The following is a 16,460-nucleotide window of genomic DNA, read 5'->3' on the forward strand; positions in this document are numbered from 1 at the left end:
GCTATTGTAACTGGGATTGCCTTCTTTCTTTGGTTTTCAGCTAGATGTTTTTAGGTGTCTAGAAATGCTACTACTGGTTAGTGAAGCTAACAGTTACTGAGCAGCTATCTAGTCAAAATTTTAGCAAACTACTTCAAAAGAATAATTTGCTGTGAAACAGTGTGATTAAAGTTGGACTGAATTTTTTTACCTTTTATTTTTTTAACTTTAACATCATAAAATTGTTCATCACATATATAATAAATATAATGGTGTACCACTTGTGCTGCCTCATTTATAGACACTGTCTTTCCTTCCTAATATGCAAGGATTTTGTATAGTGCGTTAATTCAGAAACTACTGCTTGGGTATCTATTGTTTGCAAGGCACCGTTATTGATGCTAAACATTCAAAAATAATTAGATCATACCTTCTGTGAGCTTACAGTGTATCAAGCAGGATAAGATACATGTGCATAATTACACATAAAGTTTAAAATAGTGATAAGCACCACAAAAAAGTACAAATAAAGTGTTAAGGATTTATATTTTATATCTCCTTTAGAGCTGTGTGCTTTGAATTCTCCTCAGCTTCTAACACAGAGCCTTACACATGGAACAAATTCAATTGATGTTAGTTTAGAGGGTGAGCTGAGAAATTATTTTGTAAGCTTATACCTATTCATTTAATGACATTCATATTATCCAAGACAAATTTAAAATCTTCAATCTGAATAGAATGACATTTATAATAAAATTATATGTTTTGTTAGACAGAATGTGGATATTTTAATTTTTGTGAATACCTTCTATCTTTTCATTGGACTCCATTTTCTGATTTCTATTTCAAGGCTCATTCTACTAAATCTTACCTGATATCCTACTGTCCAGTTTACCCAGCTTTGAAAAGGGTTATGGAATGCGGCTGTACCTCTTCCTTTCTCTAATGTATCAGTAATCACAACTCATAAGAACCAGCTCTATGGAGTCTCAGAGTTTATGTGGTCTTGCCTTCCTTAGGTACAACCCACTTCAAAGGGCTGTAAAACAAATGATTATCAGAGCTCTAAAAGAAGCAACTAACACTACTCTTTTCCTGAAAAGTAATTGTATTATTCTTTCAATCTGAAGGATTCATAGCCAGCTTTTTTTAAAAAAATAGATTTATTTCCAAAAATGTGTTTTTCTGCATTTTTCACTAGTTCAAATTTCCCAAAAGACTTAAGAGTGAGTAAAATTCACATTCATTTGATCTTTTTAATGATTGAGGTAAAAGGCATAAATGATATCCAAGGACTCTTAGCATCTCTAAGATTTTATGACTCTTTAATACTCATAGTAGGATATATTGGTTATGATACCAGCTACGGGACATGTTTCATCTTATAACCATCTTGACTCCATTCAGTATAGAACTTTTTTTCACTGCCTTAATCCAAGCAGACATTTTCAGAAGCTTGACCTGTCCCCATTCTGAAGACATCTGGCTGAATTTCAAAGGAAAATGATACAACAGAGTAAAAGAGAAACCAAAAAGATGCCCCCCTCATTTTGCCTAAGTGCTAGCAATTTGACTGACTCTGCTTGTGAATTTTTCTTGCCACTGAGTCATTGCATACAGAATTATGAAACTTTAATTTCTTTAGAGGCTTGTTATATTAGAAAAATTGTTCCAAAGAAAGCAACAATCATGACATAAGCACATCTGGCTCTTGCAAATTATTCTTTATTAAGCTTTCATTTAATTACATGTGCTGAAAGGTCTGTTTTTGATTACTGTGGTAATTTTTTTTATTTGTCCATCTGAATGATAGAAATGCTGGAAATTACATACAAACCACCTGTTTTTTCTCCCCTACTCATATGGCAAAGTTTGAGCTATTTTGGTTGATGATCTACGAAGCTTTCTATTTATTATGATAGAAATGTGACCATCAAGGTAATGACTTGGGTGCAGCACACCAACATGGCATAAGTATACATATGTAACAAACCTGCACGTTATGCACATGTACCCTAGAACTTAAAGTATAATAATAATAATTAAAAAAAGAAGAAGAAAAGAAAATATTTGAATGAAGTTTTCAAGCATTAAATAGTGTTAAGATTGGAGTGTCTGACTTCTGGTTAACCATAGCAGATTAACATTTTCATTTATTACCGATTTTAACCAAATCCTAGTAAATTTATGGTTAAGGATTATAGGTGTAAACCTTCAAGTAGAAATGGAAAGAGAAGACAAAAAAAAATTGGAATATGAGAAATGGATAGATGAGTTATAACTGTCTTAGCAGAAAAGAGAAAGCTGATACCCAAGCTTTAGGAGTGTAAAGCCAAAAAGAATCAAGCCCAATTGGGAGCTGAACCTTTAAAATGCTTAGGAATTGAAGGCATCATGTATCATTAAAGGAACAGTTGTAAGAGGTAGAACTGTAGACAGGATGACTGGTTGAAAATAGATATAAGATGATCCCTCCCTAATGTCATGCAACCTGGTAACTACAATCCCTGCCTCCTCCCTCCCAGCCCCATGAGCATATAACCTGACAGAAGTCACTGGAGATTTATTCTCTTGAAAAGTAGAACTTGAATGGTTTATGTCTTGGGACACCAGGCATAGCTGAGAATGAGTGATGTGCCATGGTGAAAATCAGGGAATCTGCAGGATAGACCAGACTATGAGATTCTTCTCCTGCTTTCTGTTGCTTGGCTTATGTAATGATGGCATACAAGTCTATGCACAAAGTAAGGCAAGAATTTGAAGACATCTCTCTGAGAAAATGGTCTAGTCTAAGATAAATGGCCTGTAGATATTGACATTTGGAATTTCCCAATGAAAAAGCAGACTTTCTTCATCATTACCTTATGCTGAAGCCCATAAATCAATAAGTTTATCCTGTACTTAGATCTTCCAGTCAGCTTTTTAGTACATTGCTCTTATATATGAATAAACAACCAATGAACACCAGACCCTTTGGAAAAGCCCCTAATATGAAAGAGCTCAAAGACCTTGAAAGAGTGGTAACAATGCAGAGAACAGAAAACATTAAAAACAAACCCAAACCTATAATTAACATTGTCAAACAGAATAGAGAACAGGATGCTATAAAAAGAAGCAATCAGAGAATAAGAGTATCTTTTAAAATATAGTGGTAGAAACTTTAAAACATTCAGAGAAGTTTTGGAAGATGAAGTTGCCAAAAATCTGTCATAGAGTGTAACAAAATGTCAAAGAGTAGCAAATAGAAAGAAAAAATAAGAAAAATAGAGGGTTAATAAGGAAATCTAACATTTATCAAATATGAATACAGAGGAGAGAAAATTATCAATGAAAAACATCAAAATAGTTTCCTAGAAAACAAAGACATAGTTTGGATTGAAAAGACTGAGTGGCCGTTCAGAACAATGAATGTAAAAGTCAACGGAAGGACATAATAGTGAAATTTCAAAACATTCAGTGGAAAGGGAAGATCCTGATGCTTTTAGAGGAGAAAATAGATTACATACAAAGGATCAGGAAGCAAAATAGTGTCAGGACCTTAGTAACAAGAATAGGAAGACAACAGATCAATATCTTTGGAATTCTGAGGCAGAATTATTTTCAACTTAGAATTCTATACCAGTCAAACTACAACCAAGTGAGAAGAATGTGAGTTCCTAAATAATTAATGTCACATTCACCTTTCTCAGGAAGCTCTTGGAGGATATGCTTTACCAAAATGAGACAGTTAACTAAAAGGGAAGAAAACATGATACCCAGGAAACAAGGACACTGGTACAAGAGAGGCAAAAGGAATTCCAAGTGCCGTAGATCTGCAGTAGGTAGGCCTGAGGAATAAATTAGTTCAGATTTGGAGTAAGAAGATTGAGAATTCCAGGAAGGATGTCTCCAAGGGAGAAACCAGGGTTCACAGATTACCTGATATATTCAATTATGTTAGGTAGAGTTTTACTGATTTCATGGAGAGTTTGAGAATTAGTGATAGTTACTTAAAAATTATGAAAACAAAATATGAGGCAAATCTTAAATCTAACAAAATAAAAAGTTGAGAAATAATATTAAATATAGTTTACTACATAGCTAGTATCTTCATAAAATAATATAAAACAGTAAACACTAATTTTAAAATTTGTGACATTAACATTAAGAGTTTGGAGAGGGAAGCATGGGAGCACATGTGGTGTTCAATGTAGGAAAGTGAAACTTTCATTTTCCTTTGTATGTAGATAATGATATAACATTTAGAATGATTTACAAATAAGGATATAAATACCAGTTAAACCATTAAATGAATTGAAGGGAATGATCTCCACAGAACAGGGGGTGAGATAAGGAGGACCAGGGTAAGAAAATGAAGGTCATTCTGCAAGCTGTGGAGACTGTGCACTGTACATTTTTGTCATGCTCTTTTTGTTGTTGCTGTTTTGGTTTTTTGTTTTTTAAAACCTTAAAGTACTATTTATCTTGTAAAGCTACATACAAGAATGACTTTAATAAAAATGAAAATTGTATGAAAAGAGGTTAGCCCACCTGTCTTTCAATCTTTGGCTTTAATTTAGTGAAATCAACATATTTTGAGGTTGATAATTTAAAGATTTGTAATGTCAGATTATCTGCTTATCATGTCTCAGAGAAGAGGAACCATTTTAAGCTGAGTAAATAGAACGAGTAATAAGATCATTGCCAAAGAGAACTACAGAAAATACTTCAGAAAAGACCTTGAAACAGCAATGAGAATATGATGAAGATAAATGTGGAGTCCCAGACAAAGGCAGGACCTGAGGAGAGAAGTGTGGTGATCTGTTTGGAAGCATGAAGGAAGCACTTTGTTAGCTGGTTTGGGTTTAGAGAAGCTTGACTTAAGAAACAACAACAACAACAACAAAACTGCTACCAATTTGGCTATACTCTCTTGAGGATTATGTTATATGCTGCCTAGAAATAAGACCCTGGGTAAACAATGACTGCCACTGGGCCTTAGTGGCCTTGGGAAGAGCACTCATTATTCAGAAGGATCAGAATACCCAGGGATGCATAGCCAGAGCTGAATAAGAATGATACAGTTCTTCCAAGAATCTTTAGAAATGTTCAGGTTAGTTTCTTAATTCATGAATATTAATATTACACAAGTGGACATCCCAGATATTTAAATAACTTTTAATAAAGATTTTAGGTATTAAAAAACATCTTAGAGACTACTTAGTAGAATTCCTTTTTGTACAATTAAATAAAAAACAAACCTGAATTCTAAAGAGATCAAATCCTTTGTCCAGGATCATAAAGCTGTTGCTAGAAGGACCAGGAACAGAACTATGGCTCCCAGACCTGTCTTCTTTCTTTCTGTTTTATTATTTGCCTTCTCTTAGTTTCCTTTTTTAAACATAACGAAAAAGAAATTACAAGGCTATCTGAGAAATCTAACAATATGGTAAGATTTTTTTTTAACTCAATTTCAGCTGCATTTAAAAAGATCAATATTTGTCTTCCCTGTTTTACAGCAGCTCTATGCCGCTCAGCTGGCCAGCATGCAGGTGTCACCTGGAGCAAAGATGCCATCAACTCCACAGCCACCAAACACAGCAGGGACGGTCTCACCTACTGGGATAAAAAATGAAAAGAGAGGGACCAGCCCTGTAACTCAAGTTAAGGTACTCACCTTGCAGGATTGTGGAAACAGTTTAGAAAATAGTTTCACAAGAAAGATAGTGAAGCAGGCTATGTTGGGCATAAACAGCAGGAAACATAGCAACATAAAGCAACACCAAAATGTCCCTCTTTGTGGTAAATTTCATGATTGAGCATTGAGAAACAGGTGTTTCCCTTTTGATAACAATAGTGCCATATTGTGAGATCTTTACCTCAATCTGCAAACTGACTTTTCAAGAGTTTTCCCCCTTTGGATTCTGGCTTTTATTTTTTAATGCTCATTGGCATGAATGGCCATAATTTTATTGCCAGTCTTTGTCATGGACTTGTGGCACTTCTCTCTGTGTGTCTTAAATAGGGAGGGAGTTAACTTATAGGACCAGAGAATTGGGATCTTGAAACATTGGATTTAAAAAGAAGTGCAAAATAGAATTTAATGCTGGACTCTGTAAGGTTTGTTGTGAAGATCTCTCCTTCAAAACTAGTTATACATGTTTAAGGAATGAGTTGTCATTGCCTAATAATGCTTTTGATGCCATAGAGTTGTGATAGGATAAACAGGCTTTCCCAAGTTATGTCTGGGACATTAATAGATATCTTTTCTCACTAATTTTCAGTGTCTTGAAACTGGGCAGCCAGGAGGCACTCGGTAAGAGGGAAATTGATGAGCCACTGCAATTTTGTCCTGCAGCTGGTACCTGTAGGTGGCACTTGTTGGTTTTATGATTGCAGTTGCTTTCTATATTGAATTATCAAATTCAAACAGAGGAACAATTGTTTTGTATAATTGACTTCTCTACTTGGAGGAGTATGAAAAGTATAAATGCTTTATTGTAATATGATTAAAGTACTGCATTTGGAGAAATTTTGCAGTTATTAAATCTTTACAAGGGAAACAGCTGAGACCAACCAAATTAATAATTGGCTGGTATACAATCACCGAAATTGTTTTGTTTTCTAAAATTTGCATATAGTAATTTTGAGATTCCAGAAGGTCTTTTAATAAAGTAGATCCCAAATACCAAAGATCAGAAAATGTGAAAATCATTAAGAGAGGTAGTTCTGTCTATGTTCCAACCAAAGGAATTAATTTAATGCCACCTATTCTTTTAGATTCTCCAAAGAAATCGGTGAACATTTATGTTATGTTGTTAGAAATATTGAGATATTACAATAGGAGGTTTACATTTAGTAAGACAGAATCACTTATGAAAACAGATTATTTTATGTTTCCAGAGTTTGTGTTTGTGAATAAGAGAACACTCCAACTCAAAGACACTTTGCTTACTCGTAGTTGTTAGAGTATGAGTATATCAAATATCAGTGACTTGAGCTATTCAGTATTAAATATTATAACATAAAGAAGTCATTTTATAAGTAAGTTGACCAACTGGAACTGCACCAAACCAAGTCTTTACTGGATGAGTAAAATGTTCCTTGGTTAAATTCAAGTTTATATCTGCTTTTACCCTTCCATCTTTGTGAGCCAACTGAATTTTATTACTCACTTGACCACATGAAAATTCTTAGAGATCTCTCTGCGGTAGTTTGACTTGACCATATTCTATGTTAATAACAAAGGAAATATTTCTTTTACTTATTAGACTTTTTATTGTATATATGGGTAAAAATATATAGACCAAAACATAAAGCAAATGTTTTAAATTTAAAATATAACTCCTATCTATTACTGAAGATGTTCTGAAAATAATCTTATAGTTTGCTAATTTAAAGAACTGTGGTTACCAAAATCTCTCATGTTTCTCTTTATAGTCATTGCTTTTTCTCTGTATATAACGTGACTACTTATATTAAATTCAGACAGAACATAGGCAACATTTGCTGAAAGTAACAAAAATAAATATAGATGTTCTGATGTACCTTTTCCCCCTAGAATTTTTGTCTACTATAACTGTCAACATCAGAAGTCAGAATGTTTCTGTTAAAATAGTGGTTCTACCACTTTTACTAGCTCTATCATGTTGGCCAAGCTACTTAGTGGCTTTCTACTTTAGTTTTCTCCTCTGAAAAAGAAGTGGCAGGCGCCTGTGGTCCCAGCTACTCGGGAGGCTGAGGCAGGAGAATGGCGTAAACCCGGGAGGCGGAGCTTGCAGTGAGCTGAGATCCGGCCACTGCACTCCAGCCTGGGCGACAGAGCCAGACTCAGTATCAAAAAAAAAAAAAAAAAAAAAAAAATGGAGTTAATATTATTATAGGTCGTATATACACCCTCTAGTATTATACTGAGTATTCTATAAATGTCAGTGGTAGTGATGCTGCTGGTGGTCGTTATGATAATGAAGAAGATAGTGTGGTGGTTTTAGTGGTTGTGATTGAAATATCTAGTTGTACACTGGGAGAGATCCTAAATAAACACCTAGAGGATTTCCATTGTCAACCATGATGAGGGAACAAAATCAGATTTACTCTTCCAGCTTAAACAACTAAAACTCAGTAGAAAAATTATATAAAACAATGGTTTTCAGACATTTACAATAGTAGTACAGGACAGTGATTCCTATGAGAAGAGAAACAAGTGAGGCAAGCACTACAATTGTTGCAGCTCACTATTGGAAGGAAGTTTCCAGGCAACTATGCAAGAAGCTTCATAGGCTCCCTGAGTAGAGAAACAGAGTTCAAAGTTTAGGGATGTTAATGCAGATGGAATTTGTGAGACAGGGTACCAGAGAGGAGCAAGCTGCATGGAGAAAGAATGCTGAAGATCTGCAAAAGGCTCCCCCTGAGTATTTAGCTGAGTACTGATCAGCTCATGCATGTGAGAAACTACCTGAGGTAAGGGGAAACACCAGAATGTAGCAAACAAAACAGCTGCAAGATTCACAAAGGACCAGAAATAGCCAGAGTGGAAAGATTTCCTGACACATGGAGCATCAAGTAGAGTCCCCAGAAGGGTATTACCTCAGTAGTGGGGACAAATTACCCCTACTTAGTGGCTGTTCTGACCTTGCCTAACAATGCTTAGAAGTAAGTCTAGAAAAGGATCAAATTGTTCTGTGTCTCAGAACAAAGTTTTCAAATATTTAAACACATAAACTTCATCACCCCAGAAGGTAAAATTCACAATATGTAGCATCCGTACAATAAACATCAGGCTTGCAAAGCAGCAAAAAATATGAATAATGAGAAAAATCAATCAATAGAAACAAACCCAAAATGATACAAATGATAGAATTGGTAGAAAGTAAAAACAACTATTATAAGAGACTTCCAAGTAGCACCAAATGAGGTAAGCATCTGCTTTCCTAAAATCTCATCTATGAAGCTGGACAAAACTGACAAAAACAGTCATTTTGGCATTCTTAAAAATGACCAAAGTTATATACAATCTGCGAAAATATTTATGCCTCTTATATGTAAGAATAGTGGGGGTCTGTGACATTCTGGCCTAGGGCTATTGTTATTTCCCCTACTCCCAGGTTTGGTTAGCACAAAGTTATCAGGACAGGGCAGGCTGTGAGGACCAAGAGTTCTGCCATGGTGGAAAAGGATTCACTTAATTGGGAGTTGGTAGGCACTAGCCATGCCCAGTGGTATTATTGATTAAAGTGGCAGTTACTGAATTATACAACTAAGTAAAAAAATAGAGTATTTCAAAGTTGAAAAAGATGTAATAAACTCCATATGTTCAAGAATATAGAGGAAAACAAGAGCATGATAAAGCAAGACATGAAAAACCTAAATCAAATGTCTAGAGATGAACAATACAATGTTTGAGATTAAATATATATGTGTGTGTGTGTGTTTGTGTGTGTGTATTAGATGGGTTTAGCCACAGCTTAGACATTTCAGAAGAAAAGATTAGTGAACTTGAAGACATAACAATATAACTATCCCAAATGAAAGGCATAGAAAAAAGACTGGTCAGTACTGTGGGGCAACATGGAATAGACTAAAGTATGCAGTTGGAGGCCCATAAAGAAAAGGAAGAAAGAGAAAATTGTATTTGAAGAAGTAATGACTGAAAATGTTCCAAATTTGATCAATACTTTAAATTTAGATGTTTTAGAAGCTCAGTGAGCCCCTAATAAAGGAAACGTGGAGAAAATTAAGTGACCACCTACCATATAAATCACTATTATTTAGATGTGAGTAAAGGAACAAACTAGTTCAAACATCCTTTGAATTAAGAGCAAAGGGAAGTAAATTGCAATTAAGTACATAAGATAATTTTGACATTCATAATGGATGTAACCATATTGCTTGAGAACCTGTCCTATGTATAAATATACATAAACATACACTGCAATGCATATGAGAAATTGCCTTTTCCCTATGAACACACACACAAAAATCTGTGGCATCACTATGTTATCAAACAATAGACTTATTTTCTCTGGTAGTTCAGTAGAAAAGGGGCCTGAAATTTGGAGTCAAATAAATTAGAATTTAAATTCTTTCCCTCCCTATATGGCCTTAGACAAGGGATTTTGTCATTCTGACCTCCATTTTCCTATTTGTAAATTTAGAATAATACTGGCCAGGCTCATAGCTATTGATGGTTAAATGAGCTAGTATGTGAAAATGCTTAGTACAGTCCTTGGTATATAATTGCTTCTTTGTGCATGCCGTTTTTATTTTCTCTTTCTAATCTTCCTTCAAAAGTAGTATTTTCTGGCCTCTCTTTCTGTTCCCCCTTAGTCAATGATATTAGTACTGGAAGAGACCTTAGAGATCATCTAGTATCAGACCCTCTTTTCGCAGATGAAGAAATTGAGCCCCAGCAAGGTCACATGGTTCCTAAGGGGGAAAATGTTCTGTTACCAAACTCTATTGGATCTTTTAAACAATGGCATTAAAAGCTAGTTCTCTTTGCCTTCTCAAAAGCAAAATGGGAGTTAACATTTGCTGACAATTTTATTTTAGAACACAATAATGTAGATCTTAAAACTGAACATTTAAATAAATATGCTCATATTATAACTAAATTTCTAAGATGATGAAAGTGTTATTTCGAGTATTTTATGGCAGGATAAATGAGACAAAGTAAAGGAAAGAGCTTAGCTTTCAAGCTCCTGGATGAACTACAGTTAAAAGCCAGATATTTGAATACAGTCTCAGTGTAGAAGGACATGTATCTTAAAATAGACATTCTGTAAATATATGTAGAAAAGCATATAAAGAAACATCACTTTAAACATGAAAAATAAATTGCATATAGCATAGTATGTGAAACATAATTATAATCTATCCTTGGTCTTTGCAAAAATTAATTTTAAACATGAATAGAGACCAGAATATAGACCATGAAGAGTGCCCACACCCAGAAAGCCACATAGAAGCCGTGTTGTGGCATGCGGCTCCCTGGGCAGGGGCCTAGTACATCAGAAGGCTTTCCATGTTTCCATTTTTAAAGTGCTTGCAATTGTTTGATTTAAAATATATATTAAAAAATTAGCTGCAGAGGCTGTTTATAGCTACAAGAACTTTTCAGAGAGAATAACACAAAAGCACTACAGAGCTGCTGAAATTTTAAATAATTCTTTGTAAATGCCCTAGGTTAATTTAGATCCCTGAAAACACATTAGGAAATTAAGCTGTAATGTGAGCTAATTCAGATTTTAATTTGGCAAAAAGAATGATCCAACTGCACAGTTAATGTAAATAGAAACATAACGCAGGGAAATTAATGAGGTTTCCTTCCGATGAATCTTCAAGGAGGTAGATAATTAGCTTCTTTTGTTATTTTTGTAGGAGAATGTGGCATTGTCTCTGAGGTGTAAAATAACTGTGGCTTACTAAGTGATAATGTGCTTCATTTGTCTTTTGTAAAAATAATTATTTATGTTAAACTCTTGTAGGATGAAGCAGCAGCACAGCCTCTGAATCTCTCATCCCGACCCAAGACAGCAGAGCCTGTAAAATCCCCAACGTCTCCCACCCAGAACCTCTTCCCAGCCAGCAAAACCAGCCCTGTCAATCTGCCAAACAAAAGCAGCATCCCTAGCCCCATTGGAGGAAGTCTGGGAAGAGGATCCTCTTTAGGTAAATGGAAAAGTCAACACCAGGAAGAGACTTACGAATTAGGTAAAAGAAAGCAAACCTGTTTAGTTATGACTGATATTTGTTTCCAAAGTGCTCCTTAGTAAAAGATAATACTCATATTTTCTACTGAAACATAAACCAATTTAGTATCTTCTTTTATTAGAACTTTTGGAAAAGGTCATGATATAAATCCTGCTGGGATGGATTCTTTAGATGATAATGAGTTAGATGCAGCAAATCATAGACTTAGCAATTGCTATATTTGGTCAGTGCTTTGACACTGAAATAATTTTTCAGGGACATAGGACCTGGCTTCAAAGCAACCTTCCAAAAGGCCAAAATTTATTTGAAATTTTTATCTTCTATCAAAGTATGTGAATTTTACGTCTTATCCCATATTACTTTTGCAGTAAAACAAATATGAACGACACACTTCAAGAACATATATGAAATACTATTGATATGTAGGAAGAGATGTCATAATGTCTGACTCCTTATACTCCCGTGGAGATATATAGCCAAATATCTCTGGGAATATTCATAGCCCTATGTGAAAAGTATGGAGGAAGAAACATGGGTTTTGGAATGAGGCAGGCTTGTACAGAAAGCCTTCATTTTCTAGCTATGTGGCCCCAAAAAAGTTATTTAATATTTTCAAGTTCAGTTTCCTAGTATTACTAGCTCATAGGTTATTATGAGGATTAAAAGAGAAAAATACGTATAAAGTGCCTAGTGCAGTTTAGAACCTAAAAGGCATTCAATTTAAAAAAAACTGGAATGAGTATCAATACATGTACGTATATAAGTGGAATGAAACAATAAATGTGAAAGTAGTTGTCAGTAAGAGAGTGCCAAATAAGCATTAACATTATTGTTACTATACTCTTTGTTTGGAAATTAAGTCTCTTAATTTGTTATACTTATACTCTTTGAAAATTAAGAGACATAATTTCCAAACACACACAGATTTAAAGATTAAAGGGACAAGACCTAGCATTTCTTCAGATTACCTTCCTTGTGTTATTGAGTTCTGAAGTCTAAAATGTTTATTTCAATAGATAAAATCATGTATAAGAATAGCCATTAACAGCTTAAAAAAATTCTTGCCTATTTTATCTGATTCAATGTTTCACAATAATCTTATGAGTTAGATAGTGTATTATTACCCTCATTGTACAAATACATACATTGTGGTTCTTACAGGTAGAATGACTTGCCCACACTCCTGCAGCTGTTAATTAGCAGAAACAGGACTAGAATCCAGGTCCTCTCACATGTCACTCAGTGTTCTTTTTGTAAACTCATAGTTAGAATATTTGCTAAATATGCTGAGTGTAAGTAAATCTTCTGATGGTGAGGTGTAAATCTTCCTCACTGAATTTTGGGATACTGGATCTCTACAGGAGCATATTCTCATTTTGAGTAAGGATGCGTTTTTCGGGACCTGAAAGTTTTCATGCCAAGTTAGTGGTATCCGTATAGAAGATAGAATTAAATCATTTCCAGCATGTGAATATGAATACCCCTTGGCTGGATTTTTGGAAGTCGTGAGATGAGGGAAAAAAGCCAACAAGAAGATAAATTATAGAGTTGACCTTGAAATGGCCCTCCTAGAATTCACTCTGAAATTGTTTGGAAAGCATTTGTTTGCTGTCCTGAGTATCATGAGAGACAGAGATGACTGAGTCACAGGCCCTGCTTTTATGGAACTCGACTCAGCAAAGCATATTTCTTAGATCATGAGCTAGAAATGGGCTGAAATAATAGTACCTGTGTTTGAACAGCACTCTTGTCCAGATGATATTGGATAGAAATGGTCTTTTTACCAGAAAAGCTCCAGAATAAAAGCTGTGGGGCTAAAAAGTGACTGACTTAAAAAAAATTCCATAGATAGCTTGGAAATTTTTTCCAAACTCAAATGCATATGCACGTGCATTGTACACACCAGACATCCAGTATGAGCTTGATTCTGCACTCATTTCTTCTGTCCTGCCTATGAGAGATGTACACACACACATGCTATGAAATGCTTATACAAGCCCTTAAGCAAGTGGATCACACTAACATTTGTTACGGCAGATGAAACCTATCTATCATCAAACAATTGCCCTCTTTTTGTCTAAAACTGGAAAATCTTATTCAAAGTATTCATGTTACAGTAAAATGCAAGATATCATGGAAAATAAGTCAGTTTAATATTGAAATTTTTCCCTCTGTGTTGCATGGAATACACTGGAAGTAAATATTTATTCTCACTTTTTTTGAAGCTTTGTAGTTATGCGAAAACCAGTCCCACACATATCGCCTCACTGTCGTGAATAGAGGGAGCTGATCGCAGTGGGTGTTCGAGCTGGGGGTGGGGAATGGGTTGTCATTCTCTTGGTAAATAACTGAGGCAGCCTAATGAGAAGAATGCTTCATTAACCAGCCAGCAACTGGGGGACTGGAGAGTACGGTGAATTCCTTCCGCCCCCTCTTTCCTGCAGTGGACATATGAACACACAGATACAGATATCACTAAAGTACACATGCAGCCTCACAGATTTTTTTTTTTTCCTGCGGGCCAGAAACCACTGTGTTGTATTAGCACAGCAACTGTAATGGGTAGCCTGGACAAACATCTCTGCCTCCTCCCGACTCCTCACCCCCTTCCTCCGCGTAATTTCCCCACAGAAGAAGCAGCATTGTGCACCAGTTGTACCTAACAGGCAGAGCAAATACCTTCCCCCAATATGTATACAATTGGAGTCTAGGAGCCTTAGTCTGTGAGGAGGTAGGTAGACAGAACCCAGATAGACTGGAGTGCTGGGGTTTTCTCCAAGGGCTAAAAGAACCGAGCACAACTTGGTTGCCCTGGTTCTGTGTTCTATGTATATTATTGTATAGTTTAAAAAATAGCAAATGTGCACCCCTTCCTTGTTCAGAGAATGCAGTTTTCTACAGGGGAGGGTATAGTAGTAGTACTTTTTAGGAGTCTGACCTCACAAGCCTCTAATAATGCATCCTGTGTATGCAGATATCCTGTCTAGTCTCAACTCCCCTGCCCTCTTTGGGGATCAGGATACGGTGATGAAAGCCATCCAGGAGGCGCGGAAGATGCGAGAGCAGATCCAGCGGGAGCAACAGCAGCAACAGCCACATGGTGTTGATGGGAAACTGTCCTCCATAAATAATATGGGGCTGAACAACTGCAGGAATGAAAAGGTAAAACTGCTTCCTTGTGTCACTGGATCTGCTAGACTCGTTGGCTCACTCTCATGTGGTTCTTTCCAGGCTCCCAGGTATCAACCTGCAGCCATGGATTTGGGCTTCCAGCTTGAGGGCTGTCTTGTACTTTACTAAAATCTGTCATGTAGTATCTGTAAGCATTATTGCTGATTAACAAATATGCCCTTTCCCACCCAGTGTAAGTTGCCTCCCAGGCACCCAACCTACCTGCCTATTGGTGTGTTTTTCTGTCACATTCTGAAATAGATGTATCTTAAAATAAAGGAGATGTATGATGTTATTAGAATAAAAATAGAGTACCAGAATATTAAAAAAGGAAGACACATATGTGTTTACAATGAAGACTAATATGTTACCGTGACTCACCATTAAATGTAATACTAAACTTCCTGACAACCAGGACAAAAAATGAAGCAAAACAAAGCAATTTGCAAATTGCATTCATTTGGTTTTTGATCCAGCAAATTATTTATTGTTTGTTCTATGATGCACTCTGTTCTAGGCACTGGAGATAGAGCAGTGAGCAAATCTGACAAAGATACCTGCTTTCCTAGAGCTCATATTCTAACAGGAGAGCACAGACAATGAAGAAATAAACAATTAAATAGAAAATATAATGGCAGGAAGTCAATAAATGCCATGAGAAAAAATAGAAGAAGCAAGTTAAAGGAATAGGGTGTTATAGGGTTGGTATGTTACATGGAGTGGTAAAGACTCTCTGAGGAAGTGACATTGACATCTGAATGAAGCAACAGTCCAGGCCATATGAAAGGCAGGAGCAGGGGCATTCCAGGCACTGGGAATGATGAACGTGGAGGCCCTTGGAGGATCAGATCAGCACCAAGGAGGCCCAGTGTGGCAAGAATGGCACAAGAGACAGCACAGCAGGGGATCATAAAGTAAAAGTGATAGGGTGGGCAGAGCTTATTAGACCTGGTAGACCCTGGAAAGGCTTTTCATTTTATTCTGAGTGTGATGGGAATCCCTAGACTGATTTTGTCCAGGACATTGACTTGATCTGATTTACGTATAAAAGATCATTCTGCCTACTGTGGAAGATTGGACTATATAGGAGGTTAAGAATGGAAACAGGGAGACTGGTTGTGAGGCTATTAGTAGACTGAGTGAAAATTTCTGATTATCTGATAGAAGGGTACTAATCTGATCATGGGGGCTCTACCCACATAACTTCATCTAAACTTAATTACCTCCCAAAGACCCACCTCCAGTGACCATCACATTGGAGATTGGGGATTCAAGACAATGGATTTTGAGGGGACACAAGAGTTCTCTCCATGGTACCCTATATTGTTGAATTTGTATTGTCTGTTGAAGTTCAAACTTAGACACTATTAACTTCAAGTTCTACAGATTAATTTTAAGTATTTCTCATTGACTTTTTAAATTCATTTGGGAGGGAAAAGTCTGAAGTTTAAAAGGATAAAACTTTATTTTGCTTTGGAACACATGGGAGAGGGATGAGAGATGAGGTCAAGATAGATACATAGATGATTGATTGATTGATTGATTGATTGATAGATAAATTTGAACTTGACCTAAAACATATCACACTGAATATAACTGAGTCCCAGAAGGTAAGCTGC

General features: G+C 35.9%; 1 protein-coding gene across 38 annotated transcripts in view; it reads left to right on the forward strand.

Annotated features, from left to right (window-relative positions):
* The window catches only part of LOC105486943 (SRY-box transcription factor 6), an 806,217-nt gene that overhangs the window by 713,145 nt on the left and 76,612 nt on the right, over positions 1 to 16,460 (forward strand). For 25 of the 38 annotated variants that reach the window (XM_024794517.2, XM_071075039.1, XM_071075037.1 and 22 more), the window contains 3 exons: positions 5,478 to 5,627; positions 11,445 to 11,670; positions 14,645 to 14,832. In XM_024794517.2, coding sequence (XP_024650285.2) covers positions 5,478 to 5,627; positions 11,445 to 11,670; positions 14,645 to 14,832 — 564 coding nt within the window. The remainder of the gene's footprint in view (positions 1 to 5,477; positions 5,628 to 11,444; positions 11,671 to 14,644; positions 14,833 to 16,460) is intronic. The other 13 variants (XM_071075047.1, XM_024794531.2, XM_024794513.2 and 10 more) reach the window with 3 other exon arrangements.

Source organism: Macaca nemestrina, chromosome 12 (genome assembly GCF_043159975.1).
Source record: "Macaca nemestrina isolate mMacNem1 chromosome 12, mMacNem.hap1, whole genome shotgun sequence".
NCBI lineage: Eukaryota > Metazoa > Chordata > Mammalia > Primates > Cercopithecidae > Macaca > Macaca nemestrina.